Here is a 17,539-nt window from a genome sequence, read left to right as displayed (position 1 = left end):
TTCTAGCATTGCAATAATTCAAAACTCCAGTTGAGCACTTAAAAATACAATTTAGGCACCCACAGAAAAAGCACAGGCAGAAACCAAGGGGAGGCAAACTCAGCAAATACAGGAGTTTTAGGTGTGAATAATTTTGTGTCTCACTCTCTGCAATGCTAGAAATTTTAGAACTGTAAAAAAATTATTGGAGCGGGGGGAAGGACAGTGCCCTTCTTTTGCAACCCCAATAGCAATACTCCTAGACATCCCCAACACTGACTCAGTATAACTGTTTCATCCTTTTTCTCCCAGCAAAGTGCTAATGCTCAAAGTGAGCCTGACTGGGTAGAAAAGTGCTTACAGCAAAATAGTGCACAGTGAGATAAAAAGTGCAGAGGAGACAAAATGGTTTCACGCATCTTACCTATCCATGATGCTTAATGTAAAAAAAAAAAAAATCAAATGAAAACCTGAACTACACCTTATTTTGAATGTGAATAGTGGTGATATGTGAGCAGAATAATTGAGGCTACTCTGTCACACCTTGTTTGGCTATGAGTCATGAGAAAGAATGTAGGATCCATCGCCTAGATGTAGTTGGAACATGATAAGGTTAAGGGGCCTAGGGATACACACCAAGTGGCCTGTGTGCTACCCTGGCCTGTCGTGTTATATTATACATTGCAGTGTGGATTGGACCTAGAGGCTTTCTTGGAAAATATTCTCTCTCTTCTTTTAAACACAGCTATATCAATTGAGGTCTAGAAATTTGGGTCCTACCATTGGGGTAACACATTCACTTCAGGCAGCAGATTTTTGATGTCATGAAAAGGCAGCAAATTGTTCATTTGTTATTGTTGTTTTTTCTACTTTCAAGGTTGGGGAGAGATGTATGTGAGATTGTCTACCTCACGTATTGCAACAACCAAGTTGGCTCCAGGCGTGCGGCATTTTGTCTGAGGGGAAGAGTGTGTTGCTTCAGACAGCAACATGTCTTGGGCCAGCCCTGTATGATAATTATCCTGTTTTTGCATTCATAGGAAGGCTATAAAATCAAGAGGTTTATCAAACCCTCAGTGGGTTGCAAAGGTCTGCTTTACATTCAAATTAAAAAAAGAAATGATTCTTCAAGAAAAAAATATTAGCAGAAACACAGTGTTTATCATCACTGTCATGGTGCAATAAGTAAGGCGGCATGTTGGCTCTTGTAATTCATTAACATACACTAATTGCTTAAGTGCAAGTTCATTACAAGGAATGAAAATTACAAACTGCACATTTACATTATGCAAATACATTGCTTAGTGGCAATTAACTCCTCTGCCTTCTTCCTGTCTGATTATCACCATTTAGTACTCAGCTAGATGTACTTTTCCATCTACTTCATTACATGCTCTGACTTAAAATGCCAAAGACAGATAGTTAAAGGCTGCTGTTCAAGGAGACTCCTTTGTGGGTTTGGTTTGTATTAGTGTATTTGATATACTGTATAGCAGTATTTAAGCACCAGCGCACAATATTATTTAGTATTTGACTGTATTTGATTTCTGACATACAATGATATTTATACAAATTGATCACTTGTAAGACTTTAGCTTTTGACGCTTGCTAAAATCCTTTGTGATGACATGCATGATTCATAGATAGGATGTAGCCAATTTAAAATAAAAAGGAAAAAACTGCTGTGGAGACCTGATTTAGACCAAAATCATGGTAGTTTAAAAAACAACTTTTTCCTTTATGTCATTTCCCTCATTTATCCCCTATATCCACTGCTATTTGTTTATTGGAAGAAAACATAACTCCTCTTTCACTACTGAATTTTGAACACACCAATATAAATGCAAAAATGGATAAATGTGCTGTTGTTTCCATATGAGTTTGTAATACCTTCCCTTGTTCAAAGACTATTCTCAGACTCAGCATTACTTCAAAACCAAGATATCAGAAGGACAGCAGCTGCAGCAGCATATTTGGCACTTGTAGTAGTACAGTTGGCCCTTCTTATACACGGATTTTTTATACACGGATTCAAGCATACACAGTTTGAAAATGGTCCAAAAAGTATAAATTTCAAATATCAAACCTTGATTTTCCATTTTTTATAAGGGACACCATTTAGCTATGTCATTATATTTAATGGGACTTGAACATCCACGGATTTTGTTATACACGGGGGATCTTGGAACCAAACCCCAGCGTATAACAAGGGCCCACTGTACCAGTAAGATAGTTATATTAGGTGCTTCATAATTACTGAGTTAAAAAGAACAAATTCTGTGCCCAGATTTGCCAACTAAAAATAGAATCAAAATGAACAAGCATGGCCTTAATCTATCCATGCAAAATTCAGAATCACTTTATGCATTAGATTGGGAAAGCATGAGATTTCTCACAGGATACATGTGGCTATAACTCCCTATGGTGTGTATCTGTATTATGTAGCTTTTTGAATGTGATTTAGTGTTTCTCTTAAGATATGTACAATACAGTATGGCCAATCTTATTAATTGACTCGTAAAATAAATAGTTTGTCACATAATCACTATGCCTTTCAACTTTGTCACCAGAAGCAAGTAATTTATTTTTAAAAAATTACAGCAATACAGAACAAATAAGCAAGGCCTTTAGGAGGCCAACTAAACTGCAGCTGGTAAGCATTCAATGTCCATTTGAAAAAAACCATGGAGGGGGAGTAAAGTGATGGTGTCAATGTCAGTATTGCTCACAAGTCTTTATCTTGTTTGTAGGGTGTGCTTAAAATGATTGTGTGTGTGCATGCATGTGTGTGCACATATGTACCTCCACGTTGCCTATTGACTTACAGTGATCTTATGAATTTCATAGGATTTCCTTAGACAAGGAATACTCAGAGGTGGTTATGCCAGAAAAGTGGCCTTGAGAAAAGGTCAGTGCATATAGCCACACACAGTGCACATAGCCACACTGTAATACACTGGCCATAGGCAAATGGGAACAAAGGCAGTAAAAGAAATGCAATAACATTTCCCTCTCCACTGGCAGCAACAGGCCAGGTTCTCATAAGGAGGCATTTGACTGCTGGCAATGGCATACATTTCTTTTACTGCCTTTGTTGCCATTCCCCTTATATGGCCAGGGATTATGTGGACTCCATTTTCAAGGACCTTCCCTCAAAACCACATTAAGCAAACTTCTCAAAAAAGAAACATCAGGGAGTAGCCATGCTGACCATACAGTAAAGTACAATAGCATCCAAAATCCACAAAATGATACCTTTATTGGGACAGCCAAAATGATGTGCATTTTGGTTGGTACAATAGATATCATTATTTGTGGATGTTGAATGTTATTGTACTTCAAAAAAAGATGCAGACTTGTGACTCCAAACACAATAACCTTTCTTCCCCTGCATGATTTCTTTACCATCTTTGTGATGAAGAAACCAGTGGGTACTGAAAGCTTTCCTGATGCATTTTGCATCTTTTGGCTGTGCCTAATTGTTGTTATTGTTGTTGTTCAAGTCATTTCTGATTTATGGTGACCCTAAGGTGTAACTATCACAGGATTTTCTTGGCAAGATTTTTTCAGAGAGGGTTTGTTTTTGCCTTTCTCTGAGGTTGAGAGAATGTGGCTTGTCTAAGGTCACCCAATGGGTTTCCATGGCTGAGAAAGGATTCAAACCCTAGTCTCCAGATTCACAATCCAGCACTCAAACAGTTACACCTTACTGGTATCACTATACCCCCCTTTACTGGGATATGATCAATATAACTACCACTCCATTTTTTAAAATAAATGAGAAACAATCAAATTGACTAGGAAGAATCCACATTAGTCCTTTCGCTTCATACAATATAAACCTGTTGAGAGGAAAATATACCTTGAAGCCTGAAACAAGGAGCATTCTTTGTGAAGAACTATTGAGGGAAGTTACACAAGATGCATTTATTGACTCTAAAGCCTGCAGATTACTGTCTGGCTCTCCTCAGAATCCATGGAATTGAAGCATCCTATCGATAACAAACTGTGGCTCTTGCAAGTAGTTTTCCCTTTTCATTCTGGCAGTGTCAAAGAACCCTGGAATTAGAATCCTAATCCTATTATCTAAAGATTTCTTTCCTCATTTTCCTGCTTTGACAATCTGTTCACTTTCAAGTGGGTGCACATGAAGTGAATGTATGCTCAAAATGACTAACAGCACATTTGTGAAACCTATTTAGTAATACATTAAAAGCAGTAATAGAGAAACCTCACAAAATAAATAGTATCGCATAATCCCTTTCATGGGAAGAATCTTCAGAACATGTGCAAAAATTAAAATGACCAGCCAGTTTTCACTATCAGAAATCAGACAGTGTCACTATCACTATAAGAGCCCTGGTGGCACAGTGGTTAAATGCTGGTGCTGCAGCCACAAATGAATGTGATGAAGATGATCACATGTGTTTTATAAGTAATAGATATTGTGGGTCCTGATATTGCTGCATTTAGTTCTAGATGCTACCAGCATTGTATTACAACTAACACAAGCTGGCAGCAATCCTTCTGTGGCATTGCTGCAATAAATCAATTTGCATGGTAAAATAGCTAAATATTTCTACTGGCCTTTTAGAGGAACAGTCTTACTAATGACTAAGGCAATCTGAGATGTTATGGGTTGAGCAATGGAAAGCAGGAACAGACTTGTGTCTCTTTGTCACAAGCATGTCGGGTGGATTTCACAAGCTGTTGAAGGCTGTGAAAGTGATGTATCAGGGGACTTCTTTAAAGCATGCCCTGTATACCATTGCCTTACCGAAGTCTGCAAAATGGGGTATTTGTTTGCTTGCTAGGGCGGATTTTATACCCTCCAGTTTTAAGAAAAGAATCAAATAGTCTTAGGGCACATTAAAATTAATACATGTGAAACCATAGCAATTAAAGGGTCCTCTGCATTTGTAACCAAAGACAGCCTTCAGGACTCAAGACTAGAGAGGGAGGCAATGAGGCAAAGACATCATCTTTGTATTCTTAGCACCACTGTGACCTCTTTCACAACAGAAGTCCATTGTTCTGTGGGTAAGCTCACTCCTGGAATGAACTGTTAACAGGGAACTAGTTTTGAGGACATGCTTTTGGCTTAATCAAGTAGTTCCTTAATCAGGTTCCTTGGTGGGGGGCCAACTGTTAATTTTCCCAAGACTGGATTAGAACCAGAGGCTACTAGTTGCTAACATCAAGGCAATTTAGTTCCCTTACTTCATGTCAGTTTTCGTTCTTATAATCATATCAATAATAACTGGAAGCTTAAGCGGTAAGTGTCTGACCCTGTTTTTAAACAATTTTGCCAGTTTGATAAATTATGATATGATTAGTACAGTCAGCCATCCATATCCACAGATTTTTTTGGATTCAAGCATCCACATTTGCAAATATTTTAAAAATATATAAATTCCAAATAGCAAGCCTGGATCTTGCCATTTTATACAAGGGACACCACCGTACTGTGCCATTGCATTTAATGGGATTTTGTTTTCCATGGAGGTTGCTGGAACCAAACCCTAGCAAATACCAAGGGCCCACTGTAGTTTCCTTAGAAATGTCCTCTTACTTTGTGGGTGAGGGCTATTGTGTTTCCTAAATTCTGTGGAAACATCACATGTTTATGTATAATTACCTAAAGTGTGAGAGTCAGCATGGGGTAATGTTTTCAGGGAAGTAACCAGGCTTTTGGGAAGTGGGGGCACTAAGTGCCACCACCTTAGGCACTCTCTGCTTGGCCATGAAACTCATTAGGTGACCTTGGGCAAGTCACATGCTCTCAGCCTCAGGGGAAGGTAAAGGCAAACCTCCTCTGAATACATTTTGCCAAGAAAACCAAATAATAGTTTCATATTAGGGTCGCCGTAAGTTGGAAATGACTTGAAGGTACACAACAACAGCTAAACTCTATACAAACCTTAAAATCTAAATTACACAGCATTTATAGCCCATTTATAGCTTCTGTTCAGTTGAACTGTACCAAGCATGGCTCAGATCTGTATCCAGTATTCACAAATGGTTTCATGGGGCTTCCTGTGCTCAAAGCACCCTTTCCCACTCCAAGAATCTTCACAGCAGTACCTTGAAAAGCCTACCACCATTCACTTCAAGGAAACTTAACAGTAGTGATTTAGCCTTCTCTTATTTTCCCATCTTTCCCCTTCCTCAGGAGTTTCAGCAGCAAATTCTTTCCCACTGGCCCATTTAACACATTATTTCCCAATGAGATATAGCCATCATTCCCTTTGCTTCTAGGAAATCCACACTTGAAATTCCAACATGAAATGGGCCATTTTAATTTGAGCAACAGCAACAACACACTGTCAAATGTCAAATCTCAATCTTTTAGATGTCTGGCACAATGTCCCTGTGAGCTATGGGTGACACGGACAGAGACACACAAATCATTCTGTTTCATTGTTACAGATGCATGAGCAAGGCATTATATTTCCAACAAATTCTGGTTAACACTTGCATTTGTGGGATAAACAATGAGTGAAAGAAAATATAATCACGAAGGTATAACAATTCAAAACCTATGCAATATAATTACAAGAAACATTGTTTAAAAACAAAATGATAATCACATTGATTTTAATACTTGAAGAATATTCATGCAAAACTCACCTTGAAAAGTCTCCCTTTGCTTCCTGTAAAAGTGTAAGAAGAGGGAAGAGAGGGAAAATATCACTTTACTTTCATGTAAGTATGATACATTTTTCTGAATTTGCGAGCTAAAAGTTTTAGAAAGTTCAGCATCAAGATTTTGAAATATTTAAGATTTCAGAATTCCAGATATGGGATACTCAACCTGTACTAAGTCTGAGTCCAATACATGTGGTATATGTCTGTCGCTTTCAAAAGTATGCCACATATCTCTAGGTGTATCTTGGTGATTCCAGTTGAAGCTAAAGCAAGTGTTGGCTAATGGCAGTCTTTTGAAAATTTTAGACTCCTCCTGAATCACCAGTTTCTTGAGTGTGAAGTAAATCCTGAGTAAGTAATCCTGAGAATGTACTAGAAGTAACTTGTAAACTCTGATCAAGATCCCCCAAGTCCTAACCCAACGCTCTAACCACTACACCACACTGGTACTCTCTTCTGTGAAAGATTTGTGGGATGAATTAAACAGTTTTAAATCTGTAGCATTATATGTTTAGCGATGGCATAAAGTGAAAACCTGATGTTTTATCTTTTCAACATTAGAAGAATTTAAAGACTGGCCTTTCCCCAACTTTAAGAAAGCAGAAATGTGTTCTTATTAGGGCTTGGGATTCCTTTAATAAATTAGACACATTTGGGACAGCTCCATTTCTTATTTTCTTTTCTTTCGGACAAACCACCTCCCACCTTTTGTAACATTTGCCCTTCCTAAGCAACTACCCAAGGGAGCACAAACTGCTTATGCACAAAATGTTTTATGTGTGAGAACATTGTGACTTAACTCTTAACCATTGATTCTCACCATTGCAAAACAATGCTGCCCTGTACCGCACAATCAAAGGGTCCATTTCCAAATCTTCAAGTGCCAAAGGTCTAATCTAGGAAGGGGCTCTTTTGTGCACCTAACACATCTCACCAGAAGAAGAATGGGAAACATGTGCCCCTAAAGACCTTGTTGGTCTGCAACTCTTGTCATTCCTTACCAACAGCTAAGGCTGATGGGAGCTGCATGTCCAACAACTTCTGGAGAGCCACACAGAAGTGGGCGGGGAAGCAGGACACACAAATATAGCCTTTTCAGGGTTAGTTCAGGCCTGAAATTATGTATTTCATACACACACACACACCTAGCCACTGTACACACAGAAATATGTATGATTTCCCCCCTCTTTTTATACAAAAAGAAATACATACAAAATAGTTAGGAAGTATGAGATGTTAACCAGTACACTGTGTTTTGTCCATTAAGTACATAACAACTTGACACCTATATAAGCAAGTGGGTTTCAGGCATGTAACACTGCTTCTTGTGCTTAGATTTTTCTTGCTTCACTGTGACAAGTAGTTGCCAAATGTTCATGTATTACCAGGGAATTTATTTTTTCCCTCTTCAACTCCAGCCTTACGGCACTCATGACAAGAGAGGGCATGATCTCTGCTGCTTGCATTTTGTACATTCAACTGAGTTCGTTACCAGAAAAGTTTATGGACTGTGCATTCTCACATCCCCAGTATGTGCCCTGGTTGCCAATTAATAACTAGCTATGACTTATCAAAGTGAATATGTGATTCTTAAATCTGAACAAGAATTTACTACACAAAACTCCCATCATTAAAATGAATGATTGGGCTACAGATGGTACAAAGGTTTTCTTTTCCATCCTTGATTTGAATGTCTGTTTGGTAATTTTCCAATTTATTAAGTACCATGTTCTCTTAAAAATGCTAGCCTTGATGCTAGTTGTCCTTGAGTCTAATTGCTTCAACAGCAGGCTGCTGTGTCTGGGATGAACACTCATATAAGTGTTGGCCAACATGTCAGGGCACTCTTTGAATAATACCTTCCTCTTTCTTCCATGCTTTTTTAAAAATCATATAATGTTTAATGTCGGACTATGGTTATAATCTAAGTAGAAAGAACTCTAATCCAGAAGCAGTGCATTGTGCTTAGGTCCTACTGAAATCAATGGACCAAAGTGGCTGTCATGAGCCACATTTGATTTCAAGGGAGGTAAGTGCACTCTCTTTTCTTTAGACTGAATTCAAACTTGGCAAAAAGAACAGAGCTCAGGGTGCTAATTCAGGTGCGCAGGAGAACATCCCCTCAAGGTGGGGGGGGGGGAGGCGGAACAGATGCCAGCATACAAGGCTCCTTTTTTTCTAGATAGGGCAGACAAAGAGAAGGGAAAACCGCTGGGCACTTAAAGACCAGTATCTGTTTTTAAAGTATTTTAAAACTGCTGTTTTGATTTTGTTCTAAACTGTTTTAAAATGCTTTAAATTGCTTTCTTGTCTGTACCCACCTGAGATCTTGGGATACAGGATATAATATTAATATTTTAATAAATAAATTAATAATTACACTGTAGTTAAAGTTTTTCAAAGTTCTGTTTCACATTGCTGTTGTTGCAACTCCTCCTCCTCTTCTTCTGCATTCAGACTATTTCTTCTGTCCTCTCATCTCAGTTTTAATGAAGCATTTTGGGGAAGGCTACATGAAGAGCCACCTTAACTGGAATACCAAGAAACAAGAGTTTCCTTACCATAACAACAGACTGGTTTGAAAGGGTTTGGAAGCCAGAAGAATGTGGCTTTCATGGAGCTGTCTGCACTAGTTTAAGCATATTTTTAGAACAGGAACATTAGAGTGTTTACAATGGCCTGCACAATGTTTGATCTACCACGATGAATGTGGCCAACTAGCTATGTATGGAGCTTGCCAAGAGCTCAATAAACTTCTCAGTTTTGAGGTGTGTCATGGCCTGCAAAAAAATAATGGTATACGTATGTGTGTTTATCAGCCATTTGGACAGCTGTAAGTAAAGCCTGGATGGGTAGTGTTGGTTTATTGGGTCACCAGTTCTTCAGGCCGATGTTCCACAACAAAATACTACCAATGCCACTTGATTGTGGGTATCAGACTCTGTGTGAACCTACATGCATAATTTCTCAATTCTTGTTTATGAGCAATACCCCCTTGTCAAACCTCTCTATGCTCCCTGATAATTCTGGCTCAAAACAAAGACAGTATTTGGAAAGAAAAGACAAACATTTTTCAGCATCAATGTATAATTGCAGATTTTCCCCCTCTCTGTCCCTCCCCCCTCCCTGACCTTCACTTCTGAAGTCAAGTTATGCTTTAGAGGTTTTACTAGAGCCATTTCTACTCCTGCTGTAATTCACATTAATTGATTGCTAAGGCTCAGAGGACGTGTTTGTGGATGTCTAGAGTAGATTTTACAATTGTGTTTGTTAATTCCAGTTAATTGGCAATCAATTAACTGGAGCTACAGTGGAAAGGGAAAAAAAATACTTTGGAGTGTCCTGGGGGTTGGTGATCTCCTTTCTTGGTAATTATATAATACGGAAACTGGTTCCGAAATAGATATTACAAAATAAAAATCTATGAAAGCTATTGTAATTGAATGTACATGTCACCAGTCTTGATTTTCTGATAGAGTTCTTAACAGCCACAGCAAATAGGTGGAGTTGCCCTCAAAAAGTGCTCAGAAATTTCAATTGGTCCAAAGAGCTTTCTAACTGGGGCTGGTCACAGGGAGCACATTTGCTGCAGCAGCTCCACTGACTTCAGGTCTGTGTTCATTGTCATAGTTAATGTTAAACATTTAAAAGTACATATAAGACCAGTACTGAACAAGTCATGATTATATTTCCCCATGCTGCTCCAGTTCCTCTCAACTAGGTGAAAAGCAGGCCATACCAGCATATACATGCTTGCATGGGCAAGGGGCAGGGCTTAGCTAATCAGACTAAACCATGTTTTCACTGTATGTCTAACTTAGGATCAGAGCACCAAATAATGGCTAGCACTTAGGATACCTGTACTATGCCCTCCTGAAGTATGTTCAAGTCAAGTTTGCACATTTAGTGAATATAACAAGAGCATCTAACTGGAGGAGGCTGGAAAAGGTGCTTGTCTATTTACTGGTGTGCAGGGGAGAAATATCTCATGATGGTTGAACATTTTTTCATTGGGGTGTCTCAATGTGTCAAGACAAGAGATGAAAAGAATATTTACCAATTGCCATGCCTTTGATGAGAAAAGATCTGTCTGTACATTGAGATACTCCAAGGCCTAATTGTTCTGCAAATGTTTTTGATCAATATTCTGAAACGTGAAAAATGATTTTATGATGTGCAAAAACTTTAATGATAAAACTTGCAATTCTTTGTTCTTGCATGTGAGGATGACACGTGAAGATTTGCATTCCTACAGGGGATACCATTTTGTGGCTAAGGATGAAAAATCATGACTTTTAAATATTAATATTAATCCATCACCTATCTCAAGGCAACTATGAGTAGCAATTTACCATGGACTCATGGGTTTTGTTAGTATTTTTGTTTTGATGTCTGACTGGAACAGCAAAAATCAAGACAACTGTCATTTACGTGTAATATCACAGCTTACATATTCACAATGGTATATACCTTTGTAAGTATGTGTGTTCATGTGAGCCACACAGTGGCATTACTCCCTTTGGTGTCACCTGGTGTGGGTGCACAGAAAGGACACCTTGGGGATAGTGGACAACCCTTCCCTTCCCTTTTGCCTTGCTCTCCTGTCTCCTGGATGGCTACTGACTGCCCAGTCAGACCACTGCTGGGGGCCCAGTGCCATAGCCTTCGGAGGTCCCATTCAGAGTCTGATGTGGCTGTCCTAGTAACGCCTCTGGAGCCACACTGTCAGAAGTTGTTCTGAAGCACAGAAGAAGAGCTGAGGTTCCTGTGTTTAAGTATTTTTAAACACAATTAAAAAAATAAAGATCATTAGGGACAAGCCCTAAGCGGCAAAGGCAACAAAGTAAGTGTAACTTACCTGCAAGATGTATGCAGCCAGTTCAAACACAACTTCACTGTCAACCTCAATGAGCTCCTTAGGAGAAAAGAAGGGGAACAAAGTTTATTCATTTAATAGGAATATTTCTAGACCACCTTTTAGCCTTGACAAGACCCTCCAGGACATCTTACAATAAAATATTTTTTTATTTATTTTAGTTCCCCTCTGTAAGAAGCTGTGCCTCCTTATCATTCTGACTGCATCTGAGTTAATAATAAAGGCTTATGGCAGTAGTTCTCAACCTTTTATACTTGTGATCCCTTTTACATCTACATGTGGATGTCCCCCCTCCAACATAGTATGTGGATAAAAATACTTTGTTTGTCTAGTGTGCATATTTTCATTTGTACATTCATGTATACTCACACTTTAACATTTTTAAAAGAAATAACATACTGTATATACTCATGTATAAGTCTAGAAAGTTTAGTCAAAAAACTGACCCAAAAAAATCTGAATCAACTTATCTTTGAGTCAAGGTAAGTACTGAAATTTAATTCTTATTTTTTTAAAAAGAACAATTCTCTGATGAAAGGCAATAGCATAATCTGTCATGGAAGCAGTGGTTCCCTCTACTCTCTCGTCCTTCCAGCCTTTAGGGTGAGCAGAAACAATTATGCCTGCAGGAATTTTGTAGGTTCTTTGGCATTGTTTTCCTTTGTTTCACCCTTTAGATCCCGTGTTACATGCCCCTAAGTTTTACTCTCGACATATTCATGGGTCATAACAAAACCCACAATTTTGACCCCCAAACCTGCCCTGGACTTATATATGAGGTAGACTTATAGTTGGTAGTCCAAATTAGAATAGTTTTATTTAAATAAATTCAATACTTGAAGTGATGGGATGGGAGATTGGTGAGGGAAGAAGTATCGACAGCTTGAAATGGCCCTCCCCAGAGACCACAATCCAGCAAAATTCACCACTCTCCTTTTTCTCATGCAGAAGCGGCTGCTCCAAATATCCTCCTTGCCATTTTCTTCCCTACCAGGACTGAGAAAAGTTAGGAAGGGGGGGAATCAAGGCCTCCAAATCTTGTGCCCCCCCCCCGAACAACCCTTTTGCCCCTCAGGGGGTCCTGCCCCACCGTTTGAGAACCATTGACTTACGGCACAAAAAGAATTTACTTTACTATACTTCGGGGGACCTTGTATATAACAGAAAAATTTTCTCTTACTTTTCTGGAATATTTTCAGTGACACTGCTGACCACCTTGACTATATTTTGTTACCCCGAGAGCTTCAGACTCTTATTCTTTCTAGAGATGCTTCAATTATAGTTGTACATCATGCAGAAATTCAGCAGGGAAGCACTTCCTGGCATGGTTATACAGCAATAAGTGAAGCTTTTCTTATAGGATTCCTGTTTCGCTTTGCCTCACTAAAGTCACCAAAGTTATGGCAGAAGAAAGGCTGGCAACCAGGCAGTGACCAATTTCTGACATGACCATTTTACCATCTAAAATCTGAACCTAAATATATAGATTGCTCTTACATTCTGGTGGTGCAAGGTGATCTTCAAGCAGAATCTTTAACTTGTTGGAGAAAAGCAAGGTAAGATGGCCACATCGGTTAACAGAATGAAGCCATGGGCAGAATCTATTGGGGCAAAATCTATCTGGAGGTTTTCCTGTGCAAGCCCAGTGACATAATGGGAGCAAAAATAGTTCAGTTGTAGTATTTGCACTAATTTTAATGAAGGCTGTGTAGTATATCTGGATGTTCATTCATGTTTATCAGTGTACATGTATGTGCCACTTTGGATTTTCCATTTGAAGTACATTTAGCCTAAGCAAGAGAGAACTGGCAAGGAGAAATGGGGGCCAACCACAACATCATACGGAGGAAAAAGGCAGCTATTCTGGGATACAACTAACTTACTTCAAGAAAACACCACAAAAATGTTAATGACAGTGTATAAAAGTACTGCCCACATACAATGACTATGGCACAGAACTCGATTCAAGTCCATGGTCCTATATTCCGTTTCTATAGTTTTGAATTCAATTCTCATCACAAATCCCAGAAAACTGTAGTTTGCAGTATTTATTACTCTCCTGCAACCAAAAATTAATTAAACGTATGTGTTGGACTCTGTTCATACTATACTCAGATATTTTCCATTCGTCTTCCTCTGAATTAGGCAGTTGCACTTATGGAGTGCAGCACGTTCTAGTCCCACTTACAGAGTAGTCTTTGAATGGTTACTTCTGCATGCCCATGCTGGCCTTTGTTTGAATTGTTTGAATTCATTTGGAAAGAAAAAATGGCATAAAACATCTGAGATCTAAATTTAGATAAATACAATAATACATGCCATTCAGATGAATGACACACCTCATTTCACAAGGTATATTTGTGCCCCTGGCAAATATAAAGCAACAATCCTTACCTAGGTGAATAAGTTGCTGTACCAAAGTCAGTGTGCTAAACTAATGCTGTGCCTCATCTTTTCTTCCATAATCCACTGCAGAAATGAGTCAGTAATAAAGACTCTTTCTTCTTTGTCTTTTTCTCCACCTATGTGCAGGATCCTTTTATTATTATTATTTCCTGAAATGTAGTGGAAGATAATGCCCCCAAAAAGGTACACAGGGCTTCCTGTTTCCCCACTCCTCTCTTGTTTGTAACTCAAGAATCTTACCCAGCAGTACCTTAAGAGAGCTCTCTTCTGTTTTACAACCCCATTTTTAAACCCAGGAATCTTAGCAGTGCAACCTTCTCATATTTTCACAACTTTTTCCTTCCTCAGGAACCTCAGTAGCAGTTGCTCAGAGAGACCTCTCTTGTCTTCCAGCCCTTTTAAAAAAAATTCGTATTGCTTCTAGGAAGGTCCCACATTTGGATTTATAACTTTGAATTTGCCTTTACAAATTGGGTGTCAAACAAAAACACCCTGTCAAATGTTGAAGTGCCTAACATGATTTCCCCAACGAATTATAGCAAGCATTCCTTTTTTTTTTGCTTGTAGAAAGCTCACCCCTTTTCATAATTCTTATTTTTCAGCTTGAAATTGGGCTCTGCCACTTGAAAGGCAACTAAAGACAGTCAGTCAAATGTTGAAGTGTTTACCAAAATGTCAGCCGGACATTCTCATTTACTATTACAGATAATTCTACTATACCACTACTGCATATTATTATTCTTTTGGTTCAGTAAATAATACATAATAAATAAAAGCTTTATTTTTACCCTGCCTCTCTGTCAGAAGACAATTGAGGCAGTTTACAATTAAAAAGAACACATACAATATCCAATACCCCAATTGTTCCCTCCTTCCCCTAAAACATTATTAAACACATTAACTATTAAAAACAATGCATTGAAATAATCAGAGTGTTTCATGTAATGGCTATACAAACGGGATGCACTGGAGAAGGATAATTAAGTTCAAAACAAAACAGGCTAAAGAAAGAACATATTTAATACATGATTGGGAATGGGTAGGACTAGCACACTACAGAGCACTGGAAACTAGATTTCTGGGTCATAACCTGGAGATCCTATGGTGCACCTTCATTTTTAATATAGAAAAAAATTGCAGGAACTATCAGAGATTTTGCTAACATTGTTTTTGGAAGGTAGTTCTGGGAGGAGATTTTAGGCATAAAGAATAACAAGAGAGAAAGAGAATTATAGAGCTTGTCAAGGGTGGCTGTAGGTTTTATTGCACAAAGGAATAGTGAGTCAAGAAAATTTAGACTAAAACAGCTTACAGAGGAAGGCAGGGACTTCCTTATTTAATGTTATTTATATACGCTACATTCACTGCTCTTCTCATAGTACAACAAAAACAAAAACACAATAAAATCATAATGGCTTTACACTCAGCAGTCATATATTAATCTTCATCTTTCAAAAATGGACATACCACAGCCTACGCTTTTTGCTGGAATGAGTCCCAAAGGTGCTTTCTCTAGAAATCAAAACAAAGCACTAACCACACTCGCCATGTGATCACAACTGAGCTGAGTTAGCATATCTGGCCTTCCAAGAAAGGTGTGTATGGTGTTACTGCTGAATCAGCCCAAGCACCTACTTGTTCTTTCTGCCCTGCTCTTTTCATTCAGCAAGGTTCAATATATAGGCACTTATAGCAATGTTCATTAGGTCCTTTGGCTCTAGGCCCAAACTTCCCTGCTGATATACTCATAAAACACTCTTGCTACTCAGTTGAGAGGTGAAGCCACCACTTCGTTAGGAGCTCTACTATAAGTGGGTTCTTTATGTGGATGAATATTCCGGTGGGTGGAGAACACAGTCGTCCCAAGAAGGGCTTACATTTTACCCTTTTCCTACAGGTACTCAATCTGGAAACCACAAGTTAGCACTTGTTAGCAATTTATTCCACAAAATTAATAAAAAGTTGCAACTAAGCTATTTTTAAAAAAAAATACTATTGCTAAGGAAGAAGACAATTGTTCTTTAGAATACTGAAAATAGTTTGAGAAAGTTGTCTCTTGGCTTGCTATGATATATACAGGATTCTTTTGTCTCACTCTCAGCCTTTGGTCAAACAGACTCTGCAGGGTTTTAGTGATTGTGGTGATAACCAATAAAAATAGATTGGCACAGTGTTGTTCCAGTCTGGTATCACCCAGTGTGTGTGTGTGTGTGTGTGTGTGTTTGTGTTGGGGGGGGGTCAAGGGGGTGGGCCCATAAAGCCATGCCTTCTTCCTCCCTGCCTGACACCGTTTTACTTGCGAGTAAAGTGGTGCCAGGCAGGGAGGTGGGGTGCACTTCCTTCCAGCCCGATGGCACTTTACTTGTGAGTAAAATGATGCCAGGCAGAGAGGTGTGGTGTTCCAGGCCCTCTTCATGTGGCAGGGAAGTGGAGGTGTGTTTGGCTGGGTGTCATCCCTTTCCTGGGGAGTCACCTGGTGCAATCCTCCCCACTGCACCTCCCTAGTGATGCCATTGGGTTGCCAGAAGAAAATTTGGATTGGCTTAATGCATCAAGAACAGCAATTTGCTTTCATCTTTTGAGAGGAAAAAATAACAAGAGCAAGTACATTTCTATACTGCTTACCGATGTACTAAGCCCCCAATAAGCTGGGTACTTATTTTAGTGACCTACCGAAGGATGCCAGGCTGAGTTGACCCTGAGCCTCTGGCTGATACTGAACTCACAACTTTGTGGTTTGAGAGTGAGTGGCTGCAGTAACCATTGTGCCACAAAAAAAAGGCCTATTGTTTCTATCCAACTTAAATCTTCACAACTCAAAACAAAATCAGTTACTACTAACAAAAAGATAGACAACTAGAGTAAATAAAATAAATGGCAAGGGTACAGACCAAGGAAGTCAGTTTTGTGTTGTCTAGTCTAGGGAATGTATGAAGAGGAGTATGGAAGGTATTTTAAGTTTAGGGGAGGGGGAGGGGGGAGGGAAGGGGACGATAGAGATGAATGTTATTGGTTTATGTTATATGTTACATGTTATGTATGTGTACTTTATTTGTAATAAATACAATTTAAAAAGAAAAAGAAAAAAATCTTCACTACTCAGAGAGTTGCATGAGAGAAGCATCAGACTTTAAAACAAAAGTGAGTTTAGATGGTCAAAGGTTGAGCTTGTGCATCCTTCCCTTTCAGAGATAAATATGGAGTCCTGGTCTGGGCCTATCATTAGGTAGCATGAAGAAGTAGATCATAGAATCATAATTGTAGAGTTCGAACAGACCACAAGGGCCATCCAGTCCAACCCCCTGCCATGCAGAAAATTTCAATCAAAGCATCCCCGACAGATGGCCATCCAGCCTCCGTTTGAAGACCTCTAAGGAAGGAGACTCCACTACACTCCGAGGGAGTGTGTTCCACTGTCAAACAGCCCTTACTGTCGGGAAGTTCTTCCTAATCTTGAGGTGGAATCTGGCGCTTTACAGATGGCCCAAAAAGGGCGGTTTGCCGATACCGTCATTTGCTGCGCTGAGAAGCCCCAGTGGCCAAATCGTGCGACTCCTCGGCGAAGCAAAAAAGAAGCTGCATTCATGGCGGAAATGATGCTGCAAGGCGCCAATGGCGCACTCGCAGCAT

General features: G+C 39.1%; 1 protein-coding gene across 9 annotated transcripts in view; it reads right to left on the bottom strand.

Annotated features, from left to right (window-relative positions):
* FRMD4A (FERM domain containing 4A) overlaps positions 1 to 17,539 on the bottom strand; it is a 490,170-nt gene that overhangs the window by 88,303 nt on the left and 384,328 nt on the right. For all 9 annotated transcript variants that reach the window (XM_042468233.1, XM_042468234.1, XM_042468232.1 and 6 more), the window contains 2 exons: positions 11,486 to 11,542; positions 6,610 to 6,632 (listed from right to left, as the gene is read on the bottom strand). In XM_042468233.1, coding sequence (XP_042324167.1) covers positions 6,610 to 6,632; positions 11,486 to 11,542 — 80 coding nt within the window. The remainder of the gene's footprint in view (positions 1 to 6,609; positions 6,633 to 11,485; positions 11,543 to 17,539) is intronic.

Source organism: Sceloporus undulatus, chromosome 5, assembly GCF_019175285.1.
Source record: "Sceloporus undulatus isolate JIND9_A2432 ecotype Alabama chromosome 5, SceUnd_v1.1, whole genome shotgun sequence".
NCBI classification, from domain to species: domain Eukaryota; kingdom Metazoa; phylum Chordata; class Lepidosauria; order Squamata; family Phrynosomatidae; genus Sceloporus; species Sceloporus undulatus.
This window is presented reverse-complemented; position numbering and strand designations above follow the sequence as displayed.